General features: G+C 40.8%; 1 protein-coding gene across 3 annotated transcripts; it reads left to right on the top strand.

The window, feature by feature from the left end:
* The first annotated feature begins 619 nt into the window (after positions 1–619).
* Positions 620–27,214, top strand: LOC122654561. 3 transcript variants are annotated; one of them, XM_043848694.1, is made up of 8 exons: positions 620–1,047; positions 14,479–14,626; positions 20,626–20,776; positions 23,951–24,076; positions 24,271–24,351; positions 25,564–25,756; positions 26,127–26,394; positions 26,852–27,214. In XM_043848694.1, the coding sequence occupies exons 1-8, from the start codon at positions 829–831 to the stop codon at positions 27,100–27,102; spliced, it is 1,437 nt and encodes a 478-aa protein (XP_043704629.1). In that variant the 5' UTR covers positions 620–828; the 3' UTR covers positions 27,103–27,214. The 3 variants fall into 3 exon arrangements, with proteins under 3 accessions (XP_043704629.1, XP_043704630.1, XP_043704628.1); XM_043848695.1 differs by having other exon boundaries at positions 26,115–26,394; positions 26,864–27,214; XM_043848693.1 differs by having other exon boundaries at positions 26,115–26,394.

The following is a 27,214-nucleotide window of genomic DNA, read 5'->3' as shown; positions in this document are numbered from 1 at the left end:
TGAACTCACCTAAGCTCTTCTCAGCTTTGGTTGGAGTCCAAACATAGACCAATGTGATGAAATGGCATCACGAATCATAGTAACCATACATATGCGTGTCTCAGTCTAAATGTCACTAACTCTTGGCGTTGGGCTCCTGTATTGCTGTGTGCACCCCAAACATAGCAAGGCGGCGAAAAGACTGCCTTACCTCTACTGTATGGCGGTCTTTTCCGCTGTGTAGAGCACACGAAAATAGGGGCAGCTCGGAAGTGGAGGATCCGGATCCGCTTGTGACAAGCTACTCAATCAATAGCCGTATATTTGAACCGGTTGGGCCTGAACCAAGGGTAGCATTCCTGGTCCGGACTCGCTTAGGACGAACATTGACCGTTCCGCTGGCACTCTTTAATCCGATTATTACTCTGTCGCACAGTTGGAGGCCCAAACGTTACCACGTTGACCATAGACGGTTGCCAAGTATCTGACACACTGATGCACTCGTGTCATGCTTTTTCTGGGGGACGGTAATATATACATCCGGAGTCGTGGCGAGGGCTTGAAAAACAATAAAAAAGGGTAATCGAGCTGCTTGGATTGGAGCTTTGGACTGGAAGAGAAGATCCAGGAGGACTTGCTTTAGTTAACACTTCCTAGTTGCTAGTTCCTAGTTCCCATTTCATGTTCGGTGGTTTCCTCCCCTGAGTTAATGGAGAGAAGAGAAATCCTAAGTCGACGGCCATAGAAAAAAGTACTTTGTTCATTAGAGCTATTCGCTTCAGACTTCGACTTTGATTTCCTGGTTCCCTCAAGCTTTGTCTCCGACCGCCGAGGCAAAGCGAAAGCATAATGGAGAGGAAGAAGTCGCTTCCTAGGCCTCGAGTTCGAGTCACGGCCAAGAAACGAGTGCGAGAGTCGAAGACTTGGGATTCAGTGCTAAAGATTCGGGATAGTGAACTATGCAACTCCGTCAAGAAGCTTCAGCGGCGAGAAATCGGGGGATTACGGAATATGGGTCGTGGGGCGTCCTCAAGTTCTCAAGAAAAATTTAGGAATTATCAACTCCAGGTTAGATTTTCCATTCATTCATTCGGTTGAATTGGCCATAATCGGATTCGATGTCAAAGGTTATTGAGTCCAGCTTCGTGAATTACGGCAGTTTTTATTGTCTGCCTTTTTTGGTCGAATTATTCATCGTGCCGTTGTCTTTTGCTCCCTTTTGTGAATTGTTCCCCCGGTCCCGGTAAAACCCTAATGCAGGGGTTTGTGTTCATCTTTTAACTTTCACTGGAGTTCTGGTTATTGCTCTAAACGTTACTGTTTCGTGTTGTAGGTTAGTCATAATTCTTATATTGGTAGTATAGTTAAGGTTATATGGTTCTACGGTTCTGCCGACTCTCATTTAACGCCCTGCTGTTTAGACTAAAACCCTAGTCTCAATTTCTTTCAACTCGGAAGTTCGATTGTTTTGCTTGGAAATAACATTGAACTACCGACGAGTTGCAATACGAGTATTACAATTGATGTGCAGTTGCTATGAAGGAACATGTAATTTTTTTTGGGTAAGGCAGTTCTCACCATTTTGAACCATACTGGGCGCAATCCTACTCACTTCAACCAACAATTTGTCAACATAGGTCCTAAACATGTTAGATACGTTCTTTGTTTCACTGGAATTGAAAATGATAGAAGAAAAAAAGACATGAAAGTATATATTTCAGATATCGATAATTAGGTGGAGTAATCAGGGTTTAAAAAATCGATGAATCGGGAATAGTCTGATTCATATCGGCGATTTTTGCTGCTCTGAATTGGAATTTGAACATTCATACCGAGAATCTCCGATGTCTACCCTTTCAGGCCAATTATAGGGTTAATCGGACCGATTCCGATCTGATCTGAATTGGTAATCAGTAGGAACCGATTCCGGTTTAAAACCCTGGGTGGAATCCTTAACTCAAGTAGAGGGGTGTACTGAGAATATGGAAGGGGGATTCACTAGAAGTTAGAATGGTCAATGGAGAGGAAATACGTTGGTGGAAAATTCAAGGACTTGTGGCTTTTATTCATGAAAGAAAAGGACTTTGTGGATCAGAGTTGGCAATTAGAAACATTCTATATATTAATGTGTATACCGCAAGAATAATAATAGTACGACTAGTATAATTCAAGTAGACAAGGAAATGCTAGTAGAGGAAAGGGATATGTCAGCAACTATAGTGTCATCAATGAAGTGAACAAATAGTCTAACCCTAACCCTAACCCTAACGCTTGATGGAATTTGGGCAGGGAAGTTAGAATGGTCAATGGAGAGGAAATACGTTGGTGGAAAATTCAAGGACTGGTGGCTTTTATTCATGAAAGAAAAGGACTTTGTCGATCAGGGTTGGCAATTAGAAACATATATATTGTAATGTGTATGCCGATGCAAGAATAATAACAGTATGACTAGTATAATTCAAGTAGACAAGGAAATGCTAGTAGAGGAAAGGGATATATCAGCAACTATAGTGTCATCATTGAAGTGAACAAATAGCCTAACCCTAACCCTAACCCTAACCCTAACCCTTGATGGAATTTGGGAAGCTGAGTCTACTTGTAATAAGACAGATAACATGTAAAATTCCCAAGAAGCCAATAAAAACAATTGATTGGAACTGTACTGAATTATGGATGACCCAAAAAACAGCAAGAAATTTATCAGAAAAGCCAGAAATAGCAGACACTGCAACTTAGGGTTTAGGGAAAAAATCAATGTCTTGGAAACCCCAAGTCCGATAGATATGAGATACAATTTGAATGGTCCTTGAACCTTCCTCTGTCATGCGGTACTGATTAGAGAGATTTTTCCCCTTGAGCTAGAGGTATTTAAAGGAATAAAAATTTGGACAGGATGATCAGACCTGATGTGAAAAACTAATACAAAACTTAAAATGTCGAAACTTAAAAGGAAGTTCAGTATTCTAGTTAATAACAGTAGCAGGAGAACAGGGGATTGCAATTGGATATCAGATTTGAGCTAATGAAGAGAATAAGAACAAACTTACCTCTTGGTCTGGTTAAGCGGAACTTGATATTTCTGAAACTGAACTTGAACTTGAAGATAAAGAGAAGAACACTAACCCCAATAGAAGTCCACCAAAGACCTAGGGAATTCTCACTAGTTGTGAGGAATCCACCTCAAGCAACAAACAATGAATTACTTGGTTGGAGAGAATTCTCAGAGCTTTCATTATTTGTAGTGCCTCCAAGGGCTACAAACACCTGTATTCATAGACTGGGTTTCCATGGTAAACTTGGTTACAAGGAATAAATTTCATATTTCTTGTTTCATGCGTGAAATAGAAGCTATGTAGAAACTCTAAATCTTAACTCCTAGCTCAACAGGAAATCGAAACTAGCAACAGAACAGGAAAGTAGAAACTAACAATAGCTGGAACTCTCCTAACAGAGTAAGGCACTACAATTGGATGCTAAAGATAAAGATTGCCTCCTAGAAAAGACCATGGCTTAGGGTGTTTCAGCCACTCTGTTGCCCTTGTACTGTCCAAGTGGCATGCTGTATCAGTCATTCTACCACAAAGCCTTGCACTTTTAAAGGGGTGTGCTTGGGCTGACTTATTAATGTACCTTTTGGGAGGTTTTGCTGAAGCCTTTTGAGAAATTGGAGGTTTTGATACCCTTTGAAGTGAAAATGAGAATGAAGCATGGGGTCTGGATGGAATAACGAGAGAACATAGTGAGGGAGGACTTGACGTAAATGTTTGAAAAATTTCATAGGATGGGGCAAGCATCATACTTTCTCTTCCTTTTTTTGGGGGGAGGGAATTACTGTCACTCCCTATTTTTGGGGGAATTATTTATTGACCCAAAAAAAAAATTGCTTTTCTGATTCCCCCGGAAATACAAGTTCCACCTCTCCTTCTTCCTCAGTATTTTAAATCCCTCAAATTACCCATGGCACCCTCCCTTTTTCTTCTGTATTCCCCGCTCAGCAGACCAGCACCGGCCCGCCACCACCCCTTATCCTGCCCTCTGCATCTCCCCCCACCCATGCCCATCCCTCCTTGCCTCCCCCTTCCATCCCTTTTTAACATGAAGAACAGGGACGGGGTGCGGGACAACAAACTGAGGGGTTGTGGCGGGTCGTGGGGGTTGTTGAGAGAAGGGGTGGGGTTGGGGATTGTGAAAGGGATGGGAGGGGGAGGCATGGAGGGGCGGGCGGGGGTGGGGGGAGGAGATGCAAAGGGCAGGGTAAAAGGAGGTGGGGGCGGAGCTGGGCTGCTGGGAGGGGAATAAGGGAGGAAAGGGGAGGGAACCAGGGGTAATTTGGGGATTTTAAAATACCAGGGGAGGAGGAGAGGTCAAACTTGCATTTTTTGGGGGAATAAAAAAAGAAGTTATTTTTTAATTAAGAAAAAAGAAATATATGTATTGAGGTGATCCTAAATAAAGCATGGCCAAATTCTTGCTATCGGATGATAGGACATGATTGGTAAGTTGCTGAGTGTAAACCAAGGAACATTGTAGAAGGTTGATAGATTCTTGATAGAGTGGTAATTGCAAGTGGATGCTTTGAGTTGAAGATCTGGGAAAAGTTTTGGAGGACATTTTCGTGAGATCAATTGTAAAAGCATGCATAATCTTGTACATGGAGGTTCCTCATTAAGCTGATGAATTTAGAGATGTATGGAAAATAAAGATATATGATTGTACAAGTGTATATCCAATATATGGTTCTCAATTCTGGTGAATGCTTGTCATTGTGAGGTTCTAGCATAGCGATTGAGGGTTGAGGCTAGGGGTGTCAATTTCAGGCCCGCACCAGCAGACCCACCGAGGCCGACTGATTAAAGCTCGAACCGACCTGGCCCGTTTAATAAATGTGCCAGGCTCAAGCCCGAGCCAATTATAATTGGTCATTTCCGGTGCGGGGCACTTACCTGTCGGTTGCCCAACCGGCCCAATTGACTACGATCCCGCTTAAGCCCGGCCCCTTTAGCTCGCCTAAGCCCAACCCTTTAGGCCTGTTTGAAATACGTATTTTAACCCCAAAAGTCTCCATGACTCCAATTTTTCCTTAAGGCCCAAAATCAAAATCGATCAAAAGCCCCAACCCTCTCCATGGCTCAATAAGCCAATGATTTTCAATGTAATGGGCCAACAAATTAAACATTGCTTGACCCTTGCAATCCTAAAAATAATTAAAAAAACAGTTTCTGTTGTGCCCCATTTTGAGCCAGTTTAGAGTTAAAATGTTCACTAGCCCGACTAAAGCCAGTTTAGCCCAACTATAGGTAGCCCGATTAAAGTCCGGAAACCGGCTGATCGATTATAAACAGTACCATGCCTGCCCAATGTAAGCCCGATTAGTTAATTGGGCGGTCACGGTGCAGGGGGAGGGGAATTGGTAAAGCCCGTTTAGGCCCGACCGAACCTGACTGGTTGACATCCCTAGTTGAGGCAAGTTTACCTACTATTGCCTATGCTTCATTCTAGTGGTGAAGGTTCTTAGTATGATATTGTTATGTGCATGGATAATCTAAAGAGAAAATAAAAAAAAGAGAGATAATAAGTGGAGAGAGAGAGAGAGAGAGAGAAAATAGGGATTTGCTTTACGGACGAAGCAAGGGCATCTTGGTGTAATTTGGAGGTAGCTGACCTCTTCTCAAGTTACCTCAAGAGATAAATTAGGATTTTTCTAGACTATACATCTTACTTCCATTATCATCTATAAATACGAATTACAAGTGGTTAGGACTTCCTACTCAATCCACTGCCTCAAATAACTTCCCACTATGACCATGACTCAATAACTCCCTATTAAAACTACCTCAAACATACAATGCTAAGCCCAAATAAACACAAGATAACTACCCTACACGAATAACTCTCTACCAATACGCTAGACATGTAACAACTCCTCCCCCCTTAAGATCAGACCTTGTCCGCAAGGTCAAAACTTTGAGACTGGAGGCTCTATCTTTACAACCCTGTTAAGACCAGGATCATATGGGAAAGACCTGCCAAAAAATTGATAGATTTGCTCCCAATTGCCCGTGACATTGTCGAGTCAAGCATCCAAAAGTTCCTCATAGCCTCCATTATTAGGAAGTTGTCCATAGCCGTTCTAATTAGCAGAATATTCTTCCAAGGGTCATTGGTAGTCAAACATTGTATCATAGAGTTGATGCGCTTGCATTTGCTTGAACATCCACTCTTGGCTAGGTGTTACATTACTAATTTGAGCTTCCATTCGTTGAAGACGTCACTTACTGGTTTAATTTGGCTCTGGATTTACGCCGGTCGCAAACTCGGTGTTGGGGGGGGTGGTTGAGGACTCAATCTCTTGAACAACTCAGTGAGTTTCAAAAGAATTTGTTGTTACCCGTCGAGTTTTGAGAAGATTTGTTGTTGTCCTTGAAGTGCACGAACATCTCCTTCCAACTTTGCCACCATTTGATCCATAACCGGCTTTGATACCAAGTTGTTATGTGCACGGATAATCTAAAGAGAAAATAAGAAAAAAGAGAAATAATAGAGTAGGATTTTCCCAAACTATCCATCTTACTTCCATTATCGTCTATAAATATGAATTACAAGTGGTTAGAACTTCCTACTCAATCCACTACTTCAAATAACTTCTCACTATGACCATGACTCTATAACTCCCTATTAAAACTTCCCTACCCGAATAACTCTCTACCAATACGCTAGGAACGTAACGGTTATTGACAAGGCTTACAGTTTAGGGTTGCACATGATTTTTGGTGCTTTTCCGGAGGTCTGGAGAAAGCTGCAATCAATAGGTCGACAAGCCTCCCTTCCCGAAAGGAAGAACGTGAAATTCTTTTTCCTTTCCGCAGGGACCAGTAGCTTGCTACCTGGTACAGGTATAGACAGAAAGGGAATAGCTCAACTTCCCAACTGGAATACCTGCTGATCTACGCCTTCCAGAATAGCGGGAACTCAGATCACTCTTTACCCGGCCAAAGAGTAATTTCCAAAAATATACATATAAAATATACTGATACCGATAGATGAACCATACTTAAGGTCTTCTGTGCATGAAGTGAGACATCCTAGTAGGATCTCAAGGTTTTGGAAGAATTACTGCTTTACGGATGAATTTCAAGAACACTACTATGACTATAGGTAATGTGAAGGATGAGCACTTGGAAAGATGCTCATCTTGGGTGTGCTACAGGAGAGTTGCCTTTAATTTATTTGGGTTTCCTATTTACTTGTGTGCATGCTTCCATGTGTGTCTGTGGGCATCGTTTGTTGAAAAGACTTGACGGATAATTTTATTTTATTTTGGTGGGTGGGGGTAGGGGTGGGGGTGGGGGGTTGGAGAGAAAGTAGTTCTTACATCAGTTCTGTGTTTTCTTCTCTACATTAAGATGCTATGCCACTTTAGAGATTGTTAAGAGTTGACAATTAGAGTTTACAGGGTTTCTGGGGGAGTTTTAGTCTTATTTATATTTCTAGTTTATTTCATTGTCTTAAGGGTATTTTGGGCAGTTTACTTGTAATTCATTAATTAAGGTTATAAATAAGACTGCCACCCTCACGATTTACTCACACAGAAATCGTGAGGGAGTTTATTGCTCTCAATCGATCTCTCTCTTCTCTTCTTCTTTGTTACATGGTATCAGAGCACTAATTCTGATCAACAGAATTTTCGTTTGTTGCTGTTTTGAAGGCCTCTCCTTCATCTTGCTCTGTTAGCGTGGTCTACAGCAACCAGATGCTGTACATTCCTGTTTGAACCCTAGTCATACCCTAATGAAGGACTAGGGCTCCCTGTTTTACTGAAGAATGATTGTGCCTTTTGTGGCTGGTGCTGTTCGAGTTTCTGCCGCATGAAGTGATCGATTCTCAAAACCCTGTGAGAATCGACTCCTTTTTTTTCTCCTGGGATTTCTTCTCCATATTGGCTGCTGGTTTGGGGATTTTTATTCCTCATTATTTCGTGGTTATCTACACCAACAATTGATTGTTTTTGGGCTGTTCAGCCCCCTTTTTGCAGTTGTCGATTTTTACCCTAATTTGGGTTTGGACTGAAATCGACTGTTTGGTTTGTCTTCATTATTGTTGGCTGTCCCTGCTCTCTATCCATCCCAGGTAATTTGTGACAATATTATTTGACCTAATGGCTGATTCTAAGCCTCCCACGGACAATTTTAATATTCAGATTACTACAATCAAGCTGAATGGTGCCTCCAACTATCTGCTTTGGTCTCAAGCTTTTGAAGTTTATGTTATTGCTCGCGGAAGATGTCTTACCTCACTATGACACCGCCATCTACGATGCAAAATATGATGATTGGAAGGCAGAAAATGCGACCCTTCTTTGCTGGCTTTGGAATAGCATGGAGCCATCCATCGCCTCTAATGTTATGTTTCATAAAACTGCCAAGGGTGTTTGGGAAGAACTCAAGGAAAGCTATTCTCAAGATACTAATCTGTCTCGCATTTATGATCAGTATGAGAAATTTTGCTCTTTCAAGCAAGAAGGAAAGTCCCTTGGCGAATACTATAGTTCACTGAAGGGAATGTGGGAAGAACTCAATGTGTACCAGCCTATCTCCACCGATGCCTCTATAATTAAATCCCAACGATCTGAGTTTTTGGTTGCTAAGTTTCTCTCTGGATTGGATCCTGATCTTCAATCCGTCAAAAGCCAATTATTGACTGGGGAGAAGATTCCATCTATGAATGAAGCATATTGTCGGATCCAGAGAGTTGTTTCTCCTTCGGTGGTGAAGTCTGATCCAACTCCTATCTCCAAGGATAATTCTGCCCTCTTTATCTCTACTGGAGGACGTGGTGGTGGGGGTACCTCTTCTCTTCTCGAGGTCGTGGTTGTGGGGCTGGTCATGGTGGTCATGGTAGTCGTGGGGCTGTTTCAAATTCTGCTGGTACCCCCTCTGGTGATGGTGGCTCTCGATGGTGTACTCATTGTGGTCGTCCTAACCACACTGTTGAAAAATGTTGGCTGAAACATGGCAAACCACAATGGGCACGTGAACAATTTGCTAACGCTGCAGTCTCTGATGGAGCGGCTGATCCTGTGCCACCTTCTGACACTACTTATGGGTCTTCAACTGATGATGGTAGTTCCTTCAATGACCTGGTTTCTCAACTATTACAATGAGTGCAGCAACTTGAGGCTTCCTCCTCTACATCTACAGCTATTCTTGCCCACTCAGGTACATCTACTACATATTTCGCCTCCTCATCTTCTCCGTGGGTCATTGACTCCGGTGCTTCTTCTCACATGATTGGTAAGCCCAATTTATTTTCATCTTTTACACAGTCCGCTGTCCCATCTCGGATTTCTATTGCTGATGGGTCCTTTATACCGATTACTGGTCATGGGGACATCCCCTTATCTTCTGACCTTTCCTTGTCTAATGTTCTTCATGTTCCTAAGCTTCCTCTTAATCTTCTCTCTGTTAGTCAATTAACTAAGACCTTGAATTGTTCTATAACTTTTCATCCTTCTCATTGTGTCTTTCAGGATCTTGCAACAAGGACGACGATTGGTAGAGGACATGAGAAGGGTGGCCTCTATTACTTTGATTTGGCATCTCCTCCTACGGCAGCGGTTGCTACTTCTTCTAACACTTCTCCTTTACATTGGCACTGTCGGCTAGGACATCCTTTTTTATCCAAGCTGTGCCTTCTTGTTCCTAGCTGCAAATCTGTCTCCCGCATTGAGTGTGAAGCTTGTGAGCTTAGCAAACATCATCGTACTGTTTTTCCTTTGAGTCCAGAGTCTTATTTAAGTTAGTCCATTCAGATATTTGGGGCCCTTGTAGGGTCAAGAGTCGGTTGGGTTTTTATTATTTTGTTAGTTTTATTGATGATCATTCTCGTATGACATGGCTGTACCTTTTGAAGGATAGATCTGAATTTGTTTCTATTTTCAAACAATTTTATAATGAAATTCATGTTCAATTTGGTGTTCATTTGAAAATTTTGCGTACTGACAATGCCCTAGAGATAGTTCAACGTGAGGTTTCCTCCTTTTGTTCTGACAATGGCATCATTCATCAAACTAGTTGCTCTTACACACCTCAACAAAATGGTGTGCCAGAGCGTAAAAACCGCCATTTGTTAGACATTACTAGGTCCTTGATGTTTCATATGCATGTTCCTAAACTCTATTGGGCTAATGCACTTTTAACCGCTTATTTCTTGATTAATCGTATGCCTTCTTCTGTTCTTAATGATCAAATTCCATTTAATATTGTTTTTCCTAATCGAGCTGTTTTCTCTCTTCCCCCTCGTGTATTTGGTTGCCAATGTTTTGTTCATGTGCTTCGCCCTGGTCTTGATAAACTATCTCCTAGGGCTGTCAAGTGTTTGTTTCTTGGTTATTCTCGTACCCAAAAGAGTTATAGGTGTTTTGATCCCATCTCTCGCCAACAGTTTGTTTCCGCTGATGTTACATTCTTCGAAAACTCTCCTTATTTTGCTGCTTCTTCCATTGGTGTGGGTCCTATTCTTGATACTGGTGGGGTTGATCGTATTGTGGCTGAACATGTTCCTCCTCCTATCCCATTGGTTGCAAATCCTGGTCCCATGCAGGTGAAGGTAATGTAGTCCTAGAATAGGAAATAATCCTACTCGGAGCCAGGTAGAATCAAGCTCTGGTTAAGCCTGCTGTTTAGGGCTGATTAGGGGCTGTTTTAGGGCAAAATTAGGGTTTAGGATGGGAATTTGGGAATGGGGTTTATATGGTTTTAATCTGCAGGTTTAGAGGGTCATTATGGTATAAAAATATCTGAATTTGGATCAGTTTTAATTTCCTGCAGAAATTAGGTTTAGGGTTTCGGGTTTTGTAATCAAGAAAAATAATTAGAACTAGGGTTAACAGTAGGATTCAGGGGCTGGGGTTTAGGTTGAGTGTTAGGGGGACTTGGGGGAAGGTTCGATCCAATTATGAAGGTAATCTGTCGATTGAGACAGTCTAGACAGAATTTGGGCCAATTAGGGTTTTAATGGGGAAGAAGAATTTAGGGTTTGTGATGGATGGATGGGATCCAAAGCTGGATTGAGTGGAGGGCACATAGGAAGGGGGCTGTAGCCTGATTTTGATGGTAATCTAATGAGGGAACAGGTCTGGGCAGAGTTAAGATTGGCTAGGGTTTATGGAATACAAATAGAAATAAAAAGAGGATCGAATGGGGAAGGGGAAAGAAGGATGAAACAGAAATTAATAGGTAGACTTACAGTAGATATCCACGGCAGTAAATCCAGCATTGAAGGATAGAACCACCTTCACAAAGAGCCTCTCAGCCATCACGGCGTAAGGAGTCGCAGGATTCCACCCACCCTTCCACCTTGATAAGCCCACAAGGATGCACACACTCTTGAAGAGCAAGGAGCAGCAAGCAGCCACGAAAATCTCTTTTTTTAAATTCAAATCTGTTGTGGGGGAGCCTCCCACGATTCCTTTATTTATAATTAAAGGCCTAAGCCAAATCCTCATACAATCTAATCTCCTCCTCACTTAAATCGTGGAAGGGATCTAATCAAAGTCAAATTACTAATTTAAAATACTAAAATGTCCTAACTACCCCTACTAACTTAAAATAAAAGAATCTAACTTAAAAACAACTAATTAAAAGAAGATTCCATATTAGCCAATAGGATAAAAGAGCCTATTAACCAATAGGAACACTTCACTTAAATTAGACCCATTGAACCACTTGGATGCAACCAAATGGTCCAAATCTAAACCGGTTCAATCTAAAAACATAAAAATACTAAGTATTGGGTTAATCCCGTATGCAACCTAAGTACCCTTAGTTTAGGCTCATTAAAGTGGCCTATTACATAAAAAACCCTTGGGAACAAAGGCCCAACATGGATATAACCCAACCCTAGGCCTATTTCTAAAGAAATAAGCCCTATTTGGTGATCATTCTGCATCAGAAGGTCTACACGTGTCGTACCCAACAGTAGCCGCTGCCACTGCCAAATCCACCTATTGAGGCTGCCTCTCCACCGCCACCAGCTGGCTCCTTGCCTGTGGATCCCATTTTAGACGTTGATGATCTCCCTATTGCCCAGAGGAAAGGTACTCGCACTTGCACTCAGACCTCTCTTTACCCATTGGCCAATTATGTTTCTGTTTCCCATCTCCCACTTCATCATCGTGTTTTTGTTGCTGCTTTACATTCTACTTTTGTTCCCCACTCTTATACGCTTGCCTTATCCCACCCTGGGTGGAAAACTGCTATGGATGTGGAGATGGATGCCTTGGTCTCTCGTAAGACTTGGTCGTTGGTTGATCTACCGCCTGGTAAGGATCTTGTTAAGTGTCGTTGGGTGTACTTAAGTACAATCTAGATGGCACTGTGGAGCGACTCAAGGCCCGTTTGATTGCCAAGGGGTTTACACAGACCTATGGGGTCGACTACTTCGAGACTTTCTATCCTGTTGCGAGGTTGAAGTCTGTTCGCATTTTGCTTTCCTTGGTTGTCAATCTTGATTGGCCTCTCTATCAGATGGATGTGAAGAATGCCTTCTTATATGGTGATTTACAGGAGGAGGTATACATGGAACAACCTCCTGGTTATGTTGCTCAGGGGGAGGATAGTGTCCGGGTTTGTCGCCTTCATAAGGCCATTTATGGACTGAAACAGTCTCCCCGTGCGTGGTTTGATAAATTTAGCAGTGTTATGGCTAGTTGTGGGTTCTCTCAGTGCTATTCTGATCACTCTATCTTTGTTAGACGTCAGAGGTCTAACGTGGTCATCTTAGTAGTTTATGTTGATGACATTATTGTTACTGAAAATGACGCTTCTGGGATTGCACAGGTGAAGACATATTTGCATAATAATTTTCAGATCAAGGATTTGGGTAGCCTCAGGTACTTTCTTGGTATTGAGGTTGTTCGCAGTTCTCAAGGTCTTAGCCTGTCCCAGAGGAAGTATGTACTTGATTTACTTGATGAGACAGGAATGTTGAGTTGCAAACCTATTGATACTCCTATGGATCCACATGTCAAGTTGGTACTTCTGATGACAAGGAACTTAGTGACCCACATCAGTATCGATGCCTGGTTGGTAAACTTATTTACCTCACTGTTACTCGTCCTGATATCTCCTTTGCTGTGGGTGTAGTTAGTCAGTTCATGCAGACACCTAAGTAAGTACATTGGGATGCTGCTTGTCGTATTTTACGCTATCTCAAGGGTGCTCCAGGTAAGGGGCTGGTTTACTGTCGCCATGGTCACACCAGTATTATTGGATTCTCTGATGCTGATTGGGCTGGTTCTGATGGCGATAGAAGATCGACTACAGGTTATTGTACCTTCTTTGGAGGTAATTTGGTTACTTGGAAGAGTAAGAAACAGACCACCGTTGCTCGTTCCAGTGTTGAGGCTGAGTACAGAGCTATGGCTCATACAGTTGCAGAGTTGATGTGGGTTCGTTCTTTTGCTTGTGAGCTTGGTTATTCTAGTGATCAGCCCATGGAGATGTACTGTGATAACCAAGCTGCCATTTATATTGCCAACAACCCTGTTTTTCATGAACGAACCAAGCACATTGAAGTTGATTGTCATTTTGTTCGAGATGCTGTTCAGAAGAAGCTAATTACTACTCCCTTTGTTCGTTCCCAATTTCAGCTTGGAGATATGTTTATGAAGGCTTTGTTTCGACCTCAGTTCTTGAGTGGTTGTTCCAAGCTGGATCTTGGTGATGTCTACGCTCTAGTTTGAGGGGGCGTGTTAAGAGTTGTCGATTAGAGTTTATAGGGTTTCTGGGGGTGTTTTAGTCTTATTTATATTTCTAGTTTATTTCATTGTCTTAAGGGTATTTTGGGCAGTTTACTTGTAATTCATTAATTAAGGTTATAAATAAGACTGCCCCCCTCACGATTTACTCACACAGAAATCGTGAGGGAGTTTATTGCTCTCAATCGATCTCTCTCTTCTCTTCTTCTCTTCTCCATCTTCTTCTTCTTCTTCTTCTTCTTCTTCTTCTTTGTTACAGAGATCATAATGAGAACATTGGTTATGAACAAGTAGGTGTCTTCTCTAGGCTATTGCCTACAGTCAGAGATTCCAATTAATGATAGCATTTTTCACATGAGTTATTTATTTTATATAGGTGGTACTATCCTTGTAACTGAGTCTTAATGTGAAATTCCATCTTTGTAGTATGAAGACTAATGTCCAGCAGATTTCCAGAACTTTATGGGAAATAAGGATATTTGGAAATGTTTTTTTGTTTCATGTTGTTAATCTTCATTAAGTTATAGAGTATTGTCATAAATGTTGTTCACCCCTTAAATATAGGGTTGTAAACGGATTGGATTCGGCTCGGATAGTGCTATATCCGCATCTGCATCCGCATCCGATTAGCTATCGGACGGATTCGGATAGTGCTAAACGGATACGGACACGGATACGGAAACAGATTTTGACTATTCATTTACACCCCTACTTAAATATATTTTTCATGTCTGCTGTCTCAGGAGGAGTTTGATACATATGATCCAAAAGCTCATTTATTTCTGAGGCTACAGTTCCTTAAAAAGAGATCCAAAATTATAGAGATTGTTGCGGCCAAGGATCTTATATTTGCTCTTGCTCAGTCTGGCCTCTGTGCGGCTTTTAATCGTAGTAAGTAGCCGGGCTCCTCTTGATTTTATAATCAGGTTCTGTTTGTTTTAGTAGGAATACATTTTAGACATACCAGAGATCTGTCAAAAATATTGGGAAAATTTTTTGGTCAGTTTGTTTGCACTATTTGATGATGCAGTGTAAGATACCTACGATGAAGTCGAGAAGTATTTTTTTAGTATTTAAATGATCTAAAATTGTGCCTGGTAAGTATAATTGTAATTTTATATACTGATAAGATAATTGTCTCTTTTAGCAAAAGTTACATAATGATTTGTATAACTATTATGGTGTAACTATATAATGAATGTAACTATTATTCCTAGCTGACTGGGTTGTTGTGTACAAAGATTTTGATGTTAATGTCAACGATCTGGGTTCAATTTGAGTCTTGGGCTAGTAGGATATTTTAGGTTTTATTTATTTCTATTTTGGGATTAACATGCAATATTTTATTTTGATAGCTTAAGTGGGAGATGGCTATTGGGATATTTTTTCCTAATTGATTTGAGTTTCCAAATTAGAGTAGGTTTCTGTTCATGTTGGGTTTCTTTCTTATTAAGTACATGTAACTGCCCAATTAGAACTCAGATTTGAAGAATGGAATAGTGAAGTGTTGATCGACAACTTGTGCACCTTACAGCTGGTGGAGGGCCGGTTAGGAGAAGAGGGGGGGAATTGGGAAGAACCAGAGTTGCAGGGGAAGAGGAAATTAAGGGTGTCAATGAGTAACCAGTAACCAAGTACCGAATCCGGATCCGGAACGAATATCCGGTTCCGATCCGGACCGAATTTAATATGGTGAAAGTCCTGGATCTGAAAATGTCTTTATAATTCGGTTCGGATATCCGGGTCTACCCACCTATTTGGTGGATCTATCCGGTTCTGGACCGAATACCCGCCTTAAAAATTAACAGAAAACCCTAATATTTTATTAGGTTTAAAAGACTCTAATTGACTATTACGTGGTTAACTTAACCCTTCAATTAAAATATTCTATCAATATTTCTTTTACTTAAGTAAGTCATATATTTTGATCTCAAACTTTTGCTTTGCTTTGTCTTGTGAATATCAGAACCGAACGAGAACCAAATGGCATAACTGAACATAAATTGGATATAGTAACCAGATAAGAACCGAATACAAGAACTGGATTGTAACCAGATCCAAACCGAACTGTCCAGAAACAGATAGAGTATTCAATTCTAGAACCGTTCCGGGACTTGGTCTGGATCTGGATCTCACTACCATTGCTTGGAACCGAACCGGATCCGAACCGAATACCCGGTTCCGTACCCAATTGACACCCTTGGAGGAAATCACATAAGAAGAAGAAAAAGAAGAAGAAGGGGGAGGGGGGGGGGGGAAGAAGCTCGCTCCATACACCACGCAGGCACAATTAAACTTGATTTTCAATTCATCTTTTCAATCTGCTTCAATCGTTAGTTACACATGTATATATAAAACCCAAAAAAATAGACTTAATTACTTCCTAAAACTTAGACTAACTAAACTAGAAACTCAATAAAATTCAAATTGGAAATAACCCCCACCGTCTTCCCTTCCCCTCTTAGGGCTTCATCAAGTGGGAAAAAAAAAAGTAATCTGCGAGTGCCTATGTGGCCAGAGTGATTGTGCAATCTTCTTCTCCCCCTCCCTCTTCTTATGCGATTTTCCCTCTCCCCTGCAACTCAGATATCCCTTTCTCAAATTTCTTCCTATCCTAACCGGCCCTCCACCACATATTCTTTACTCAAATCATCTTTAATTGATGGGGGCATATTACATATATAAATGCCTAACATTCCTAAATTGACTCGTAAAATGACTTCTAATACACTTACACACTCAATAAAGTAAATAAACTCAAAACAGAACAAGGGGATCTCAAATTGGTAACCTGTTGAAGCTGCAAATTGGATTGAGTGGTCCTATTAGATGTAGGATGAAACCCCAAATAAATGAGCAAAATCTGAACAGATAGAAGAGAGATCGATCAGCCTTTCAGGGTTTTGAAAACCCTAATTTTCTCCTGAATTCGATGATGGGGGATTGGCCCCTGCTGTGATGATTGATATTGATCTTGGCAGCAACTCGAAAATTGGTAAGAATGCCCAAGAGGATGATGCAAGCAACTTGCAGAGAAATTCCAGCAAACTTGAAGAACTCCTTGAGATCGATTAGGGCAGTTTCAAGATTTGAAAACACTAAAATTTTGAGATCGATGGAAGGGAATGGGTTTCTCACCTATCCTATCTCAGGATTTCACAATTGAACAAGCGAATTTTTCTATTCATTCAAATCGTGGGGAGCTCTCAAGAGCTGATATTTGTATATATAGCCTAATGGCTGAGACAAAATAGAAAGTAAAGTCTAACTAGTATTCCCAATTAGGAGTCCAACCCAAACATAACTAGGAAAATAAAAGCCTAATAATAAAAAGAAATAAAATAAACCTCAACATCAGCCCATGATTTGTTACTTGTGTAGGGTAATCCTTACACCTCTAGTAGTGCTGGTGTAGGGGAATCCCTACACTTGCGGCTGTACTTCTTGGCATGCAGCCTAGATTCATCAAGAACTCTATCTAGCTATTAAGTATTCTAATCTAACTCAAACATTGAACTTTTAATCCCGTGTACTAATTTTATCCCTACTTTATGGGCTTATAAATTTGGTTCATTACAACGAAACCCCAAAAAATAAAGGCCCAACCCATAAATCTAACTACCCAAAGGTCAATTGCAGCCCATTTGATGCAAGGCTGGATCACGAATGACCTAGCCCCAGGCAGGATCTTCTTGAATAAAGTTTAATGCTGATTTGGTCTTCAAAATATTAGTCAACAATTGAAGAACTTGTAGCAGATCACACAACGAAATTGATTGAAATAGAAACAAAAAAGAAAATAGAAGATAGAAAAGAAGGATAGGATTGGATCGAGTATCCCTGATGTAGTCCTAGGTAGGAGAAGTCCCACTAGGAGCCAGGGGAATAGGGTTACCTAACAAGGCTGGTCGATTGGGACAGATTAGGCTAATTAGGGTTAGGGTTAAATAATGGTAATGGGGTTTAGAGGGTTTTAATATGCAGGTTTAGGAGGCTTTAATGGCATAAGAATATTAGGGTTTGGAAGGGTTCTAAAATTCTGCAGTTGGGCAGAATCGAGTTGCAGGTTTTTAGGTTTAATGGAGTGGGGCAATGGAGGGGTTAAAGTGGAGACTAAGGGCTAGGGTTAAGGTCGAGTGTGGGGAGTGATGTGGGGAATGTAGGCTGGAAGTAGGGTTTGAAAGTGAAGGCTAAACCTGGAGTTATGGGGGAATCCTAGTGGAGGTAGGAGTGCAGGTTTAATGGAGAATTAAGTTGATGGATGGAGGGGACTGTAGATTAGGTCTGAGTAGAAGAAAGTTTAAATAAAAAAACAGATTCAAACTCACTGTATTGCAGGAACAATGGCAGCAGCTTGAATGATTTGAAAGGACCTCCCGATCTTCACAATGCAAGGAGTCGCAGGAGTCCACCTACCCTTCACCGCCTTGAGATCCACAAGGATGTAACCACTCACAAAGGAGCAGAGGCAGCAGCACGATGGCAACAACAAAGCTTGAAAAGCAGGAAAATTTTATGCAGGAAATAGTGGGGGAGCCTGCCCACGATTGCTATTATTTATAGTTTTAAAAGGGCCAAAGGCCTTACAGATATTCAGATCTGGATTAGGAATCCCAGATCTGATTCCTAGTTACATTCCTAGTTACAAAACAACTCCACCCTCTTAAAATAATGGAGGGGGGAGACTAAAACAAAGTTTAAACAAAAAAATATAAAAGATGCTCTACGAGCCAATAGAAATAAAACAAAAGCAGCCAATAGGAAAGAGTCACTTAAATTGGACCATTGGTTGGACCGGTTCAATCTAAGAGCTAAAAAAAAACTAAGTATAGAAAAAAAGAGAAAGGCTCCAACACAAAACAGCCAAGTCAAGGCTTCTTCTTCTTCCTAGTGCTTGGACCTACATCAATCCCACTCTCTCCTGGGACTCTCACCCACGACCTCTCACCATATTTTGGTCTCTCACCAATGGCATCTCACCATACTCTCTCACAGAGCAAAGCACAAAGCTATGTTTTTTTTTTTTTCCCTCTCAATCTCATTAATCAAATTCGTGTATATGGCTGTAGCCCCTTATAAACTTACGTAGAAGACTTAAAAACAGACTCAAATTCGTGTACAAGGCCATAATCCTTCACTGATAAGGTTATATAAACTGACTAGGAAACTAAAATAATGAAAGAAACAGACTCAAAACAGGACTCTTAACTAAACTAATGAAGTAAATCCCATTTTCCTACTTTTTACTCATATTTTAGACTCATTAAATTGGCGAATTACAAAGTAAACCCATGGTATCAAAAGCCCAACACCTATGTAACCCAACCCAAAGCTTATTTTCCTTAAAATAAGCCCTTTAGGTGACTTATCTGCATCACACATCACCATTGGACTGCCACCGGCACCGTATGTGCCTCCCAAGCTTGTGCATCAGCTTCCATTCGGTATTAATGTCTGATGCCACTGCATCACCACTAGGTAGCCATATATGGAGAAGCTTCTTTGGATGGGTTTCTAAAAGACCTTTTGCCATATGTTATATAACCTTCTTTCTATTGATTTCTCGTGTGTAATTCTTATCATATCTTACAATAATTTCCCAATGAGAATTGCTACAGAGACACATTATTGTTGATATTATTAAAAACTGGTGATGGGTTGACTGCTAGTCTAAATTTGTTAAAGAAAACAATGTAGTGGAGATTAAAAGGGCATTAAACATTGTGTTAGATGGAGCAACTCACCACTGCCTCTCTTCATCTATATTACCCAGATTTGTCACTCCGAATTGCATGTCCGGGGAGATCATGCTCTTCTGTTAAAAAGAAAAATAAAAAAAATGAAGGGTGCTGTAAAGCTGTGTTTCAGGCATCCCTTAGAGAGAGAGATGAACTCATTGACATCGCAGATTGCTGCTGCAATCCCTCCCATCCACCACTCTCGGTATTGGGCGAGACGAAGGAAAAGGGAAAACCATTTCTTTTACATAGAGAAAGGAAAGGGAAAATATTCATTTAACACTTTAACTTTGGCTTATTTTTTATTTTACAAATTTACCCTTTCTTTTTGTTTGTATTCTTCTCTGTCCTCTATTCCTAGGGTCTACTATTCCATAAATAGACCCCTGCCACAAACCACTGTTTTGGAATCTTGAATGATTGTTTGGAGATGAGAAATGTTCCGTGTGTTCAGCTCTTCAGTTTATTTTAACTTGCAAATTTATTAAAAAGAAATTCTACTAGCTATTTGTTAAAGTATGTATCCCCCCCCCCCCCCGGCGTGTCCCTGAGTCCTATTTTTCAATGAGAGTGAAGACAAGTGCAATAATCAAATCCATGTTTGGCAATGTCGGAGGTAGTCCCAAATTTGACCAGGTAATTATTCATCTGTCCAATATCCTTGATTAGTCAAATAGCCCTCCTAGTGGTTCAATCAAGTCACCTAGGTTGCTGCCGTGAAAAAAAAAAATCCCATTTGTGATGTAGTAGAGCTAAAAGGAATTTTGATGCATAATCATATATATATGTACTACTATTATTTTTATTTTTTTAAAATATCTAAAAGAAATGAATACCTGTGAAGTGTTATATTTTCTACAAAGCCAAAATTCCATCAAAATTCAGATTAAAGAAGGGGGGGGGGGTATCACAATTGTCCTGCCCCATTCCTTTATCTAATATATCAAATCGAGGGGGAAGTATCAGGGAGAGTGAACCCCCCCTTTCCCCGGCTCTGTCCATTACAAATGTCCCAGAGAGAAGTCTAGTTTCAGTCCTCTCCTGATGTGGGGACCCCTGTATATGATCTCTTAATTATTGTGCTTGTACAATTCCTTGTTTAGTTATGTGTGTTATACTGACTTATTTGCATGTGGTGTTCTCTTTTCACAGCAACCAATAAACGTCTATGCTTCCTGAATATTAGTCCTGATGAGGTGATCAGAAGTCTTTTCTACAACAAGAACAACGAGTCACTCATTACGGTGTCAGTTTTTGCTTCAGACCACTTTAGCTCATTGAAGTGCAGAACTACTCCTATCGAGTAAGAAACTCATGTTTATGTTTTGTGCTTGTTTTACTCTCAAGCCTTTGACTTGGGTTAAGATAAAAAGAAACCTTTACAAAACCGTACAGGTGAGTTTGTAGCCTGAGTATCTGAGATAATGTTTGTCTATGAACAGAATATATAAAAATGGTCTATATACTGGATTCCCTGCTGTTTGATGGACCCCAGTACTCCATCTAGGAGTTCTCATTGGTGAACTATGCATAGAGACCACACAATAATAAGCTTTCTCTGGGCAACCGGACCACAACCCTAATGTGTAGCGGATCAAATGGTTGTGTTCATACAATCTGGATGATTCTGACTTTGATGACCTATGATATGGGAACTGGAGCAGCCTTGTGCCAAGGGTAGGATGGAGCAGGGTCAAGGAGGAAGAAGAACACTCAATCACAAGATTGGAACTCGCAAGTTCCTCTGAAACTCTCCAATGGAGGTCGAATTCAATATTATTCAATAATCTCCCTTTCCTTATTATAGTAGATCCTTTTATAGGATTCCCAAAGCCCAATCTCAATCCCTAAGCCTAAGATTGAGTTTTACTAAAATAAAAATATACTAAATAAAAACATAGCATATTAGGTAAAAACTAATTAAGGATAGGATTAGAAGGCAATCAACTGTAAATCAGCTAACCAATCCTTGATTGCAATCAACACCAAATCAGCCAGCCAATCAATCCTTGATTGCAATCAATACCAAATCAGCCAAGCAAGGATCCTTGATTGCAGTTAGAATCCAATTAGCCATGTTGGGCTCTTATTCTCTTAGATCTTCTAAGGATCTTTGGGTGGTTGAGCTGGACTTCCACGTCCTCCACTGCTGCCTCTATGCCTGCATCATTCCCTTCTGGTTTAGAATAATTCAACCTCGAATTTAAGTCACCATCTTCAGATGTTCGCCTTCTACCAGGATCAAATGGAATCCAGATAAAGTCATTGGTGATAATGATATCTCCAATTGAATATAATAAAATTTGGAACTCAACTTCAGATTTGATGGCGATAGCAATTGAGATGTTCACGGCTTGAAGAAATGAGGCATTAAAATATGGCTTGTTGACAATGTGTATACCGTGAACAAATTGAAGTACAAACGGGAAAGAAATAACGGCCAAATACGGATCATCATACATATTGATAATGTCAATCCATTGGAACGTGTCTCCATTCGTCTTCTCCGCTACATTGTTAACCAATAAGTAAAAGAAAGTTGCACAGTTGCACAGTTGCAACACTCCAAATATTGATCTTGATATGGTGCCGTGTTCATCATTTCCTTCACGAAAAAATCTCCAAAAACAAAAACTGATATGCATGATGGAACCAAATCAAAGGCTTGAGAGGTGATCTCCTCAATGGGAAGATCAGTGGTTGTTGGGAGTTGGGACTGCTTTTTTGCAAGGAAAACAATCACTTACATTTAATGATGCTGGCTCACCGTGTTGTGCTTCTAAAATAGAATCAGGTTCAAGGCTTTCAAAACCGCCATGCTCGTCGACGTACTCATCCTGGTATTTGTCAAACTTAGGAGGTTCTCTCCAATCAACCTGGGTGACTAATCGATCGTCGGTAGCTTGTTGGCAAAGTTGTCAATTCTCCACTCCAAGGTTGATCTTTTCAGCTGGAGTTGTGTGGTCGCCTTTCAACTTCCGAAACCATTCGACCTCTCGCTCCTCCTGAGCATGTCGTCGTAGTGGTCTCGTAGCAAAAGCACGCCTTTCATCTTTCGATGAGGGTGATTGACTGCCTATGGTGTTATCCGATCTACTGGAATGACAAGATGAGGTTTGCAAACGCTCCATCTCAAGATTCATTGCAGCAATCTGTTGACATAGTTGAGCATTCTCGTCTCTCAACGTAACGTCCTCTATGTGACTAGTGTGATCTCCCCTACGCTTGGGAGACATACTCGTTGCACCCTGCTTTGGCTTTGATACCAGAAATGGAGCAGCCTTGTGCCAAGGGTAGGATTGAGCAGGGTCAAGGAGGAAGAAGAACACTCAATCACAAGATTGGAACTCGCAAGTTCCTCTAAACTCTCCAATGGAGGTCAAATTCAATATTATTCAATAATCTCCCTTGCCTTATTACAGTAGATCCTTTTATAGGATTCCCAATGCCCAATCTCAATTCCTAGGCCTACGATTGAGTTTTACTAAAATAAGAACATACTAAATAAAAACATAGCATATTAGGTAAAACTAATTAAGCATAGGATTATCAGGCAATCAACTGTAAATCAGCCAACCAATCCTTGATTGCAATCAACACCAAATCAACCAATCAAGCCTTGATTCCAATCAATACCAAATCAGCCAATCAATCCTTGATTGCAATCAATTCCAAATCAGCCAAGCAAGGATCCTTGATTGCAGTCAGAATCCAATTAGCCGTGTTGGGCTCTTATTCTCTCAGATCTTCTAAGGATCTTTGGGTGGTTGAGCTGGACTTCCACGTCTTCCACTGCTGCCTCTATGCCTGCATCAGGAACCCTTAAAAGGGTGGCACTGAGCCCTTTCATACAGATATGTGTAGGGATTGATAGTCTAGCAGTCTGAATGATCTGATTTCTAGAAGCTTAAGATAAGGTTATTTTTGTTATAAATAAGGGAAATCCAAAATATGATGCTCAATAGCTTTTAAGACATAATTGGTGGCACAGCGATTTATGGGCTTGCATCACAAATGTAGGTGTATGGGGTTCAAGGCTCCTTACTTACATGAGCTACTTGTGATTTTTTTTAATATAATTCACACCATGGTTGATGGTCCGATGTTCTGATCCTTGTCTGTCTGGTCAAGTGGTCCATGAGAATACTGCTATAATTGTAATATAGCTGCAGTAAGTTGTACCGTACAGAGTTCATACTTCATCCAGCAGTTTGGACTGAGAATCTCGTTTCCCTGCATTTCTAAACCAGATTTTTGTATCTTGATGGAACTTGTTATATTCCTCAAAACCCGATGCCCTTAGATGGCAAGGCTTAGCCACCACCCTCTTAAGTACCCTGCTTGTCTGGTCATATAATCTCGCAGAGTTAGGAGGCAGCAGGAAGGAAGTACTTGTCCCACTTTAGGGTTTATGCTTTTCTTCCCCCCACCCCAGCATTTGTATCTATAACAATGTCATTGGTTAAAATTGTCACAGATATATTAGAAGAAACCAACTGGATGCTGGAATCCCACTCTTCGAAACAGAGTCGCTGAAATGGCCCGGTTTTGTTGAATTTGATGATGTTAATGGAAAAGTTCTGACGTATTCAGCCCAGGATGGGTAAGAGATTCTTTTGAAAGTCCGCTTAGTTATTGCAGTCCAGTCACTTCCGTGGCATTGAAGTTCCTTTGTCAATGTGTACTAATTTAGAATTTGCGCATATGGATGGTGATTAGAGTGTTGTGCTATGAAAGACTTCCCTTAATATCCATCGATTTTAATCTGACATTCTTGCTTGGTGCAAACTTGTGTAGAATATACAAGGTGTTTGACCTGAAGAACTACAACTTCTTGTACGCAATATCTGATAAAAACATTCAGGAGATCAAAATCAGGTTTGTACTTGTATCTTCTGTATCTTTATTTAATATTTTGATGTTCTTCCAATGAAACAAAAGGGAGAGATATCTCCATGACTGTAGGTGGCAACAGCCAGTTTGCTTGTTGGGCAGGGCTCAGCTGGGGACTGGAGGCCTGATAGGCCATGCTAGGCTGAGAAATTCCTGTCTCAGTAGTCAAAACTTTGGCTGTGCCTAGTGTCATCCTGGCCTGCCCAGATTCCCATTATAGATACTGCAGCATATAGATTAAGAATTTTTTTCGGTGTGCGATAGCTGAGATGGTCGGCCAAATGGTTCTCCACTTGTTGCAATTTTCAGCCTGACTAAGCTGCTTTGCGGCCAAAGGAAGTCTGAGCTGTATTTTTCTGGTGTATACCTTTTTTTTTCTGATAATTTGTCTTCAGAAATCCTAGAAAATTACAGTTGTACCTCTTTTTGCTGTATGAAATATCCCTTTTTCCTGAAACATGGCAAGGTGTTATTGGGATTGATCATATGAAGTATCTGATGAGGTTCAGGTGGATGGAGTTTCACACTTGTTGGTAGTAGTAGTGTAGATCCATACTATGTTTCATGGGTATTGCATGGAGCATAGTTTGTCTGAAATATTTCGTCCACTGGTTTTATTTAGAGGGTTGAACAACATTCCAGATTTAAGTTCATTAATGGTCTCAAAAGTGTTATATATTGTATTTCATTTCCCCCAAAAAAAAAAAAAAAAGAAGAAGATATATATTGTAGGGAGAAAGAATCAAAGAAAGCCACCCAGTCACGCAGCACACGTCGCCCCTGCCCCCAGACACAGGGGCGCGCGTAATGACTGCTGCACCCCCTGGAAAGATGGAAATGACCATGGGTGTGGTGGTCATTTTGCATGCCCCTGTGTCTGGGCGCAGGGGCAGTGTGCGCCGCGCAACCGGGTGGCATTCTCTTAAATATTGTATTTCACTCTGACTAATTGAAACCAAAGAACTGTACTGTCTGGTGGATGATATAGATGCTTCCTTCTGCTGGTGTAGGAAAGGGGGTAGTCCCATGATGAAAAGCAAAAGGAAGATTTAAAGTTCAATAGATGATGTTTCAGGTTACAATGCTAGGCTTAAGCAGACAGTTTCTAATGAGCTGTGCTTAGGCTGGGCCTGTTGCCAGTCTATCAAATTTCATCACAGTTAACTGAATCCTGGATGATACTTTTGTGGATGACAGCCCAGGAATTATGCTGCTAATTTTCCAAAGAACCCCTGGATGTGTGCCTTTGAAGATACTCTCCATTGAAGATGGAACAGTGTTGAAATCATTCAATCACCTCCTACACCGTAATAAGAAGGTCGATTTTATCGAGCAGTTCAATGAGAAGCTTTTGGTCAAGCAAGATAATGAGAACCTTCAAATTCTTGATGTGAGCACCTTCTGTTTCTCTAGTGCATACATTTGCATGTATGGGGAGATGCACTCTAGCTCACATGCTGGGGCCTGGTATGGGGGTTGGGATCCATCATTCAACTGGTTATTTGGAACAAAAGTAGCCTGATCAAACCATGGAATCCTTAACATTCTTTTACGTGGTTAAGAAGATAGGGGATGTTTCTTTGAGGGGTGGGGGGGTAACAGAACCTGATATATTGAATGGTTTATCATCATCCATTTGTTTTTGTTGGAGGTTGCATCTTGAACCCTGAAACCGCCAGATGTGTGCCTTGTGGATGCTAGTTACTGTGTTCCCATACTTTCCCCTTGTCTGGTTAAAATTTTTTTAGCTTTTTGAGCAGGTGAGGAACGCAGAGCTGATTGAAGTTGACCGGGCAGAGTTCATGACACCATCTGCCTTCATATTCCTGTATGAGAACCACCTCTTCCTGACATTTCGGAATAGAACTGTCGCTGTGTGGAATTTCCGAGGAGAGCTGGTTACATCTTTTGAAGATCACTTGCTATGGCACCCTGACTGTAACACAAACAACATCTACATAACCAGTGATCAGGAGCTCATAATTTCCTATTGCAAGGCTGAGGAAGGATCTGAGGATGATGGTGAATGTACGTGCTGTTATCCCTGCATCTTTACTTTTCACATACTTTCCAATTAGTTATTACCTCCAGGAGCAATGCTATATCAATATATACTATCTTGGCTGTGATGTGGCATGTTCAATGAACCCATCCAGTTAAGTGCCGAAGGTAAGAGATCAATTGGCCCAAGTGTGAGATCAATGGAGAGACACAGAGAAACTAGTTATTAATAATCCAGCTTCTACCTTTCAACTGCATTAGATTGGATGGTTTCATTCATACCTCCCAGATAATTGAAAGCATCTGTATTCTTTGTAAGAATTGTCATCTGGCATTTGGAATTTGGAAGTGGGAATATTTATATCTTTCAAACTAGGTTGATATGCCAATTTATTCCATTGAACTAGAATTTTGGGGGTTTTTTTTTCTTCTTTCGGATTAATTTCATTTTAGATTAATTCCTAGTGTCATTGATCTTAAGAAGCCTATTTTGCAGCTTGTGCAGTTGGATCAATCAATATGAGCAACATTTTAACAGGGAGGTGTATTGCAAAGATTTCGTCGAGTGAGCCCACCCTCAAAATCAGCCCTCGAGGCAGAACTGGGGGGAGGTCATTTATCCGGAGCACTGTTCAAGAAGCTCTTGAAGATGTTACAGCCCTATTCTATGATGAGGATCGGAATGAGATCTACACCGGTAATAAGCAAGGACTGATTCATGTGTGGTCAAATTAGCTATGCAATGTAATCCAAAGGAGGATCATTGGGAGGATTTTATCTTTTTTGTATAGATTGATTATGTTCTGACGCAGTAGTAATCTTCTAGGCTGAAGTTCATTGCTAATCT

Source organism: Telopea speciosissima, chromosome 3 (assembly GCF_018873765.1).
Source record: "Telopea speciosissima isolate NSW1024214 ecotype Mountain lineage chromosome 3, Tspe_v1, whole genome shotgun sequence".
Taxonomy (NCBI): domain Eukaryota; kingdom Viridiplantae; phylum Streptophyta; class Magnoliopsida; order Proteales; family Proteaceae; genus Telopea; species Telopea speciosissima.
This window is presented reverse-complemented; position numbering and strand designations above follow the sequence as displayed.